At 35.3% G+C, this 11,257-nt stretch overlaps 1 protein-coding gene across 1 annotated transcript in view; it reads left to right on the top strand.

The window, feature by feature from the left end:
- The first annotated feature begins 249 nt into the window (after positions 1-249).
- sgsm1b (small G protein signaling modulator 1b) overlaps positions 250-11,257 on the top strand; it is a 44,637-nt gene continuing 33,629 nt past the window's right edge. Inside the window, exons 1-6 of the mRNA XM_077243781.1 lie at positions 250-457; positions 550-593; positions 3,898-3,973; positions 8,582-8,744; positions 9,978-10,130; positions 10,439-10,506. Coding sequence (XP_077099896.1) covers positions 310-457; positions 550-593; positions 3,898-3,973; positions 8,582-8,744; positions 9,978-10,130; positions 10,439-10,506 — 652 coding nt within the window. The 5' untranslated portion in view covers positions 250-309. The remainder of the gene's footprint in view (positions 458-549; positions 594-3,897; positions 3,974-8,581; positions 8,745-9,977; positions 10,131-10,438; positions 10,507-11,257) is intronic.

Genomic DNA, 11,257 nt, shown 5'->3' with positions numbered 1-11,257 from the left:
TCATATTAGCCTAATCACATGCTGTGCCTCCCCTTCAATAAATGAGAACATGCAGGTATAGTGTGATATGTGTTATGAATGTTCTCACACATGTGTGATTAGCGTGAATCTCATGACGATCTATTAAAGGGGGCGTGGCCACGCCGTGTCTTTGCTCGCGGATTGGCGCTCATGTGACCAATCACAGCAGGTTGTACCGACACCCAACATAAACATCATCCTAATGTACTAGAGATCATTAGAGCCTCTCTAAACCACAGCATCCCTGCAGAGATCGGATCGAGACGGACAGGTGATGATATCAGTCTTATGATATATATAAGTATCGGTAGCGGTATCGGTTATTATTGCGGCTCGCCACACCCTGCGCGCGCAGCTCTGACTCACGAGGACACACTGTCATCCTGCGCACATTCACATTCACTAACAGCACAGCCGATCACAGCAGACATGGGAGGTAAGAAGACATTCATCCTCATCTGTGGAAATACAGCAGCTATAGAGCCTGTGAGGAGGATGTATGATGAGAATCTGTGTGTTTGTTTGCAGAATCAGAGACGCGTCAGAGGCTGCTGCGCAACGTCAAGAAGGAGGTGGGAGATATCTGGATCATTGTTTATCAAATATGCGCTAGATGCCCAAATATAATCATCCTCGTGCATCCTGAAATTTAAAAGGCAGTTATAAAGACCCAATTAATAGTTTGAAACATTAATATTAAAAATGCGTAAAATATTTAGTTTCTATTACGTTACATCAGTACGTTTTTTGTTTATTCCTACTCATTGTAGGACTGTACCATAGGGACTGTACTGTTAGATGCAAGTTAATGTATTTTATTAATTTAATCCAATTTTAATATAATATATTATGTATTTACTTAAACCTAATTTCATTAATTTATTCATTTGGTTTAATCTTATTTGTATTAATTTTTTTTTCTTCAATTAATTAATAATCTAAATAAAGATTATTTATTTATCTATTTTAATTATATATTTTTTGGTACATTGCTTTTCTTTAATTTACCTGCATCAAGTTTATTTATCTAAAAAAAAATTAATCATCATATTTATTTATTTTAATCAAATGTTTAATTTATTTGTTTTTTATTTAAAAAGAATTGTATTTATTTATTTTAATCAATTTATTTATTTAGTTAGTATAATCTTTTTTTAAATTTTTTCACTGCTTTTCTTATTTTTATTTATCTTTATCAAGTTTTCATTTATTTATTTTAATCAAATGTTTTTTTATTCAAATAGAATTGATTTATTTTAAACAATTTATTCATTTAGTTAGTATTATCTTGTTTATTTATACACTTTTTATACTAAATCAAGTACTAATTTATTTATTTGAATCATTTTAATTTATTTATTTGTCATATAAGTTATTTATTTAAATACAATTTTATTTATTTATTTCAATCAATTTGATTATTTAGTTAGTTAGTTAAATCTTATTTTTATATATTTATTTTTACATTTTTCCCATGGACCCCTAGCACTCCATTGTGGCCCCCGGATCCCACTTTAAAAACCCGTGCTCTAGATGATCAATACAGACGATCGATCACTCGATCTGACAGGGAATATAGGTGGTAAACGTGCAATAAGAGCACACTTTACTGACACTCACCTGTCTGATCACGATAATGCAGCGTTCATCATCGGCTCATTCAGATAGCACTATTGTGTACGGTCTATTTCTTTTTTAAAAGAGCATCTAAACAAGGTCATTCTGGTTTGTCCTCTTAGTACCATTTGCCTTATCTAAGGTGTCCAATACGATGAAGACGCGTCATAATTGATTTCCTTTTATAAGAAGTATTGTGATTGTATCAGATAATGGCATATGCCCAAAAAACGTGTGTTACAAATGTCATGTCAAGTGCTTGTTTGTGCATTATTTGTTACAATACTGAGCAACAACTCATTCATTTTAGTCAATTATATTCACATTTACAGCTTACTAAAGGGGTAGCTCACCCAAAAATGAAAATTCTGTCATCATTTACTTCATCTTTCTTTTTTTAATCTTTCAAATTTAAGAATATGGGGATCCAAACAATAGATGGACCCCATTGATTTCCATAGTATGAAGAAAAAAATACTATGTAAGTCATTGTGGTCCATCAACGATTTGGTTCCCCATATTCTTCAAAGTATCATCTTTTGTGTGTCAAAATATCAACTTGAGGGTGAGTAAATGATGACAGAATTTATATTTTTGGGTGCACTGTCCCTTTAAGAGCGTAACTCTGCTGTGTTCAATAGAAAGTCAATTGTGTGGTTTGTCCTCCTTAATGTAATGTTATTGTCCTCCATAACATTACATTATTGTCCTTCCATCCCGCTCAGAAACAAAATGTACTGTTATGGTACAATGATACGATAATGTATCAGATGTTAATGATGATATGATTGAAATCACGGCAAAAAGGAAAATACAGTTCAGTGAGTGCAACATGTGCAGCGAAAGTCTGTCATATCAGCTACATAAAATTTATAATGAGAACATCATAATTGTGTGCTTGAGACATGGCTTTTAATGGTGAGACTTTTGCTTTTGTAATCAGGCTCTCAAAAATAATATAAAAATTTGGATTTAGATTTATCAGCCAATATATCGGTTATTGGCTTTCAAATATAAAGAATTATCGGTACCGGCCACAGTTCTCATATCGGTGCATCCCTAGTTAATACTGTGAAGCTTTGATAAATATGGTACATGTGCAAAAAACACATGATTTTAGAAAACTAGAATGGTAGTGCCATTGTACTTTTAGGAAATAATAGTATTTTTTTACTCCAACCATCAAGATCTGCGCAACCCAATCGACACTTTTGGTGAATAAACCAACTAATCATTTACAGATAGTAAGAGCTTATAAAGGAGCAGAAATATTATTTTGTGATTACAAGTGTGATCATTTCATGGGTTCGACTCCCAGTGCATTAACCGGTCAAAATTATGATATAAATTGTAAATGATGTAAACCGTTTTGGCTAAAAGTGTCTGCCAAATGCATAAATGCAATGAAATTTAGGGATGCACCGATATGAAAATTTTGGCCGATAACCGATAATTCTTTATATTTGAAAGCCAATAACCGATATATTGGCCGATAAATCTAAATCCAAATTTTTATATAATTTTTGAGAGCCTGATCACAAAAACAAAAGTCTCATGTCCCAATCACACAATTATGATCTCCTCATAAAAATATTATGTAGCCGATTATGACAGACCTGCGCTGCACACGTTGCACTGAACTGTATTTTCCTTTTTTTAAGTGATTCCAATCATATTTCAAGCGATTCAAAACCATCATGTTGAACAGTGCGCATCTGAAGTGTCTCAGCTGAAGGAAATAATCCATTATTTATCGGCTTTAAGATATCGGCCAAATTTTCTTATTGGGCAGATAACGATAACATTAAAAATGAACATATATCGGCCGATATTAACATTTATAGTGGCCCTATTTAAATTATTGGTGCATTTAATTCAGAAGTGATCATCCTTGTGCCATTTTGTAAGGCTCAAAAATCATTCTTCTGAAATGACCCCGTCATGATTGTTCACTCGGGGAAGGTGCCGTTTTGAATGCACCATATGGATATAATTTCAATAAGTCGTCAGAAAGTGAAAGCCACTCTGATCCGAGTCACACACTCCCTTCTGTTTCTCTGATCGCGGCGTCACATATGTCCATCTGCACAGTCATTATGATGGAGCGATTGATCAGAGACAACCTATGAGTAAGAGAGCGTGTTTTATTCCCCGTCCTTCACGAGAAGTCTCCTCACCCCCGTTACCCATGATTCTCTGCGGTTGAACATCATCACAGTGATGCCTGTGAGATTCTCAGATGTTGGTTTGGACTTTCAGGTCAAGCAGATCATGGAGGAGGCCGTGACACGCAAGTTCGTGCATGAAGACAGCAGTCACATATTTTCTTTCTGTGGTAAGATGATCTTCACTTCAAAACCCCTGAAACATTAAAAATATCTGTAACACTTTACAATAAGGTTCATTAGTTAACTACCTTAGTTAACATGAACTAAGTATAAACAATACTTCTACAGCATTTATTAATATTAGTCAATATTAATTTCAGCATTTACTAATACACTATTAAAATCAAAGGTTGTATTTGTTAACATTAATGAATGCACTGTGAACTAACATGAACACACAATGAACAGCTGTATTTTTATTAACTAACATTAACAAAGATAACTTGTAGTAACAAATGTTTTGCTCATTGTTAATGTTAGTTAATACTAGTTAATAACTAGTTAGTTAATAAAATCAACTATGTTAACTAATGAACCTTATTGTAAAGTGTGTGAGATCTTTCTATGCTGAACTCTTACTTAATGTAAATTGCATCAATTTAAACCGTTTTAAAGAGGATATATTGTGTTTTTTTTTACATTCAACTGTCTTTAGTGTGTATGTTGTTGTTTGAGTAAGTCTGTTTCCGAACTCCCTGAAACGCCTCCATTTTAGTCTTGAGTTTCTTCCGGGAACGAACACGTCACAATATTCCTCATTTAAATAATTAATACACAGAATAAAGGGGCGGGGCCTGGTTGAGTTAGTTAGTAGTGTGTTAAACTGGTGGTTATGGTAAGGGGCGGGACATTTCCCAAACACACTCGAAGCGCTCAACCAATCACAACACACTGATCCAGCCGACCAATCACAGCACAGTGTGCTTTTCAGAAGGAGGGGCTTCATAGAGACAGGAACTAAACAGGGGTGCGTTTCCCAAAAGCGTGATTTTTTTTCCCTAACCACTTCAGCGGAAATCCCGCCCTGCAGCCGATTTCATTGGTTTAGGTTACAGTGACGGGTAGGTTTAGGGATCAGTGTTTGGTGTAGGCAATCAGTACAGTGATTGACACGACCAATGAAAACTTTAGAATCGGTTGCAGGGCGGGATTTCCACTGAAGTGGTTTGGGAGAAAAAATCACAAAATCTTCCCAAAAGCATCGTTAGCCAATATGTGTCGCAAGTTCCGTTTTTATTAGCATAGTTCAACGAATCGGCGTTTCCCGAAAACAGAGATCCAACGAACATTCACAAACAGCGACAGCTCTCTCGACCTGTGGTTAGAAGCAGAGTTTCGTGGACTTAATAAATAATTTTCTTGTGCAATATAAGCAAACTGACATTCAGTACAATCTATATCTTTTATTTAGAATGTAATTTACATCTTTTAGTTTGTCAAAAGATTTAAAGGAAGAGTTTTTGAAGAGTGCGCATGTGTGAACGTGCTCTAGTGCGTAAGAACGAGCCTATGATTGAATCTGGAAATAAAAACTAAAACAACTAAAAACAACATCAAGACTTTATAAAAAGGCATTATAGGTCCCAATGCATGTGACAAAAGCATTTTCCTTTTAAATGCATAATTTAGTCTCAACCTTATTTCACCTTAAACGTCAGTGTGTTGTATCTGGTATGTCAGTATGGTGAGTGGGCTGGTGAAAGGACACTAATTACTCGGGTTATCACTGATGGCTCACATCATATCCGTTTGCTTCAGTGAGCTGTCAAACCACCTCCACCTAACAATCTGTTCATGATGCTGTCAGATTCCTGCGTTCTGTAATCGAGCAGATAAACACTATGGGCTCTATCATACACCCGGTGTAATGCAGCGCCAGGCGCGACGCAAGTGTGTTTTGCTAGTTTCAGCCCGACGCAGTTTTATTTTCACGTCCTGCACCTCATTGTTTAATAGCAAATGCTCATCTGTGGCCCATGGGCTGCTGGTCTGAGAACAAGTGTGTGTTCGGGCGCGTTATTGGAGCGTCGCTATTTTGAGGAACTGAAATAGACTGAGCCATTGACCTACAAAAACCTGGTCTAGTCAATAGCTACGTTTACATGGACACCTTTTGGTTCAATCGGAATGAAATCAATCCAATTGATGAATCCGAACACGGTGTTTATATGAACGATAAATAAAGTAGGGTTGAAGTTCATACCCGTCAAGTATCCCGTTTTGGCCGGGAAAGTCCCGTATTTAACCCTTCTTTCCCGCCGTCCTCCCGTATTAGTATTTTCCCGTAAATCTCCCGTATTTTAACCTGCGCTATTAAAAAATAATAATGGCCCGGGCGGATTAAAAAAAAAAAACATTCGCAATCTGAGCTCTGTCACGCCGGCGCACTGAAGCGTTTTTTGTTTTTTTAAATAGTTCAAAGTTACTATCAGATTTAATGTTATTACCTTGACAAACTATAAATCATTAAAAAGATATAACACTCAAGTTTCAGTATTTGACCACTATTGTATTCTCAGAAACTTTGAAGATGTTTCATACAAAATAAATTTCTAATAACTTTACAAAACTTTGTAGCTATTAATAACTATTTTTTCACTATGACAATAATTAATTCTACATTTACAATAAACTGCCAGGTGTCAGCTTTCAAATGAGATCATACTTGTGATTTTAGTGTTTATGAACTGTAGGATATCTGTTTCAGTTTGTGTACGCCATTTCTGAGGATTTTTCAAAAGTGGGGTTGCAGGCTAACAGGTTAAAGAATGCAAAGTCTGCAACAAATTTGAACAATAACTCGCTAAAAGAGTAAAGAAAAGTTATGTGACATGTAAAGAAAAACTGTAAAAGAAAAACAATATGAAATTAAAAGAATGTGTGGAATGAAAATAAAATGTAAATGTAGAGACAAGCAATGTTAAATGAACAGAAAATATGCAAATAAGCCTTTAAAATAAATGCTCTTCATATATACCCTTTTGTGTTTTAATTTAAGCTATAGGCTAACACTAGTCTTAAAATGTAAGGGATAACGTGACTGGAGCTTGGTTGCGGTGGTGGGACTGCTCGCGGTGGGCGCCGGAAAATTTCCCTTATTTTCAAATCCAATATGTTTTTTGACATGCACACACTGCACGAATATATCGCCGCTGTTCACGCATAACTATTCTCCTCTATTGGTTCTTTATTTGTTTTAAACAGCAGACTTAATATTTATCCGTCTCTGGTCATGATTTGGAGACAATGAGCATATGAACCGTTTTGCCGCTGCTTATATTGATCACGCAGTAAAACCCCGCGCCCAAAACCAGTCGTCTGTGGATGAGAGTCTGAAACACAGACTGGTGGGATGTTGTTAGTGGTAGGCAGATCGAGGCTTCGTGAAACACTGAAACAGTTTAATCAAATGTGCCATATTGTGTCGAGGCTTCGAAACACTCCGACACGCGTCTCCACAGTGACCCCAAGTGGTCAGAACAGTGTAAATGCAACAAAAAACCTGGCCAAACATGCATAAAAACACTTTTTACAAATCTTTTGCAATTTTTTTTATTAAAAGGAAAATCGTTCAAATGCAATTATTTTAAGATTCTCAAGTGTATATATGTTACTTTATCAACTGTCAGGGTTTGTTTTGTTTGCTATATGAATGGTTCAACTAAACAGGCCAATGAGACTATTTACTACCATTATATATACGAATGTCTAATTAAAATGTCTACAAATGTATAAAACTGATCAGATATCAGGTAAACCCCACAGACACTTGTTCATTGGCAGTGACTCAGTGACATGGTTTGACAGAGATCGTCGGCCCCAGCGATAAACCACTGAAATTTCGAAGTGTTTTGAAACAGTTGTGACGTAATGAAGCCTCGTTTACTGAAATCACGTGACTCTGGCAGTTTGATACACGCTCCGAAATATTGATTCGGAACAAAAGATTCGTAAAGGCTTCGAAGCTTCATGAAGCAGTGTTTTGAAATTTCCATCACTAGCCGTTGTCCTGCTCCACTTCACAGACGCTGAGTGAAATGAGCATTTCAGAATGACGGGACACTCGTTTATACGACACTTTATTAAACAGGAAGAACAGCTCGTTCCGTGCGTCATACATCATTACGCTATTTCAACGTCATTGCACATGCGCAAACCTTTCAGTTTTGGTTTTCAATCCGATCAAATGTTTACATGTCCTCTTGATCGGATTACAAAAGGAATAAACCACCCCTTTCAATCCGATCGAAATTCCAGTCGGATTGAGCTTAATCAGATCGATTAAGGCGTTTACACAAAGGTTTTAGTCCGATTGAGCCGTCAATCCGATTATAAGGGTCCATGTAAATGCAGCTAATGGTGCAGTATTTTTTTTGAGTGCGTTATAGGCGGGTCCACAAGGAGCGTAGGCCTACACTTTGTCCCATACATTTTCAGATCTGTTTCCTCGCTACAGAAGCGTTCAGTTTTTCCGCTTGCAAATTCCGCCGTGTAAATGGCGAATCCGCCAAGGCTCGAGCGCAACTGGCTTTTAAAGGGAATGGGAGATGAGACTTTATTGCACGTTACGCCCAAAACACACCCATTACTCATTAAGAGAATAGAGACGACCCTTTTAGACCACGCGCCGGGAGCGCCGACCATTTTTCCCGTCGTTAAACTAGCAAAAGTGGATTCAGACTCTTAGTGGATTTTAGACCATGTGCTCAGATCCTTAAAATAGGAGCCACTGTGACTAAACAGACTGAATGGAGATGTATTTGTGGTTTGTGCAGGTGTGGTGGAAGCGTGTGTTCTTCATGGGCTGAAGCGACGAGCCGCTGGATTCCTGCGCAGTAACAAACTGGCGGCTCTTTTCATGAAGGTGGGGAAGATGTTTCCACCGGCGGAGGAACTGTGCAGGAAAGTCCAGGAACTGGAGCAAATCATAGAGAATAAGTGAGTTTCTCTTAGTAATGTGGTATTCAAATAAAAAATATTACTATTAAGATAATACTATATAATTAATTTATATATATTTATTATTAATTAATTATAAATATAATTAATTTATATTAATTATTTTAATTTAATTAAAAAAAATTTTTGTTGAAAAAATTATATTATTATTATTATTATTTAAGCTTTGGTCAAATTCTCAGATTGCTGGAATTATGTTGTTTTTTGTTCCTTTTCTTTAGAAAGGTGCTATGTAAATGACACAATAATAATAAATTATAAATAATAATAATAAAAAATATGTTTAATAAATAATAGTATTAATAATTATTATTTTTAATGACAATAATAATTGTAATTTTGATTAAATTATATATTTTTTATCATTTATATTAGATTATAATTTTGATACATTATATTTATAATTATAAATATACTTTTATAATTTATAATTTTATTTTATAAAATACAAATATAAAGGTATTATTATTTTAATTTCATGAATTGTACTTATTATATTATATTTATGTTTAATTATTAATAATAATAATAATTGTAACGTCACCAGCTGGAGTTCCCTCGAGAGCCACCAGAGGGCTACACATCAGACTATTGTCATTCCCTCACAAACTACATCTCCCATAATCCTCTGCCTGGACTCATCACTGATCACATTCACCTGTGTCTCATTATCTTGTGTATTCACCCCATATAAGCCTGGTTTTCACATTCATTCATTTCCTGCGAAGTCTTGTTTAGTGTTTATACTGTATTTTTTGAGCAATTCCAGTGTTTTTCATGTTCCTGGTTTTCCCGTTCCCGTCTCACCCTCTGGATTTGTTTGTTTGATTGGACTGATTTACTGTGCTCTGACTTCTTGCCTGTTTTCAACCACGATTGTGGATTTCCCTTTCAATAAACCTGCATTAGGATCCTCAACCTTCTTATCTCAGAGCAGTTGAGACAATAATAATATTATTATTACTAAAAGCAATAATTAGTTATATACATTTGAATAAGTTGTATGTATTTATTCATAATATATTCAAATATTTGTATTATTTTAATTGTGTGAATTGCAATTAATGATATTTATTATTTTAAATAATAAGTAATATAAATATTTCTGCTGGTTTGAAATCAAATGATAATTGTGCGCTGTTGAATCGTGCATTTGAGAGGTAAAATATAGTTGATTTTCATTCAGTGTTATTTTACTTTTCACAACACAAGACAAAACCAGAGCCAGATGGGTCAAGAGAGTGTCCGAAAGCATCCGCGGCCGCCCAACCTGTCGCCGCTGGCCATCAAACACCTCTGGATCCGAACTGCGCTCACAGAGAAGATGCTGGACAAAATCCTGCATTACATGGTGGAGAACAGCAGGTGAAGAATCAATTAATGACTTCTATTGTTTCTGACTATAGCAAGCACACTGCTTGGTGTAAAAATGCTTCAACGGATATGTTGCATGTTTAATTTAGCAAGTGCCATTCAGTTACAGTATCACCCTATAAATGAATATGGGACTAAAAAGCTGTTTAAAAGTTAGCCTTCTAGTTACTTTGTTACACTTACATCCATGAGTGTTCTTTGCATACAGAACATTTACATACTAGACTCAGCATGCAAAGTGCAGTATTATGTTATTCTGATCCTGAATGCCATTACTTTTATTTGTATTTGTATTTCAGCAAGTTTTATGAAAGAGAAGCTCTTCTGAGAGATCCAGTTGACGGCCCAATCCTGGCATCTTTGCTTGGTATCAGCTTTGATATTTTTACATATATTCAAGAATTTGTATATTGTGATGTTTTTATTGTTGGTTTAGGTTAGTTAATGTTTTACCTCATGTTAAAAGCGAGACCTTATAGAGGTTATGCACTGACGTCACTTTGAGTGTCAGAAGAGCTGCAGTGTGACTGGATTTAATAGGAGAAACTGCGAAAAATCCAGTAAAACGAACAATTCTCAGTTTAAACTAAAGCTTGTACTCGATATAGTGTTCCTTACAACTTACCGAAGATCCAGTGATCATGTATATTGATTGACATGAAGCAGGAATCATGTTTCCTGACATTAATATGAGCCTGATTTAAACGCCGGGGAAATACATAATGCAAATTTGCCTGTGAATGCTTTATATAAATACAATATAGGACTAAATCCATGTGATCACTTATATCAATGTTATATATATATATATATATAAAACTTATATACTAAAACTTGTCTTTTTTTGTCAGTGTTAATTTAAAAAAGCTCCAACTATGCAGAATATACGATGGTAAATATTTAATTGTAATGCAATATATAACAATACAATATATAGGTAATGATTTTACCCCAAAATCAGAATATTGACACCAAATGAAAACTGTAAATCCAGCTTTCTCTGCCTGGATCCAGTTGTTTCTGTGAATCGAAACGATTCATTTGCATCTCTGTTCTGTATCTTTCGGCAGTCTGTAAATATACCTCAGATTTCCTGTAAAATCTGGTTGTTCAGTCAA

The sequence above is a fragment of the Siphateles boraxobius genome, unplaced genomic scaffold (genome assembly GCF_051911475.1).
Source record: "Siphateles boraxobius isolate OS27281-9 unplaced genomic scaffold, OSU_SipBor_1 25, whole genome shotgun sequence".
Lineage (NCBI taxonomy): Eukaryota > Metazoa > Chordata > Actinopteri > Cypriniformes > Leuciscidae > Siphateles > Siphateles boraxobius.
The sequence above is the reverse complement of the archived record's forward strand: the minus strand, read 5'-3'. Positions and strand labels throughout refer to the sequence as shown.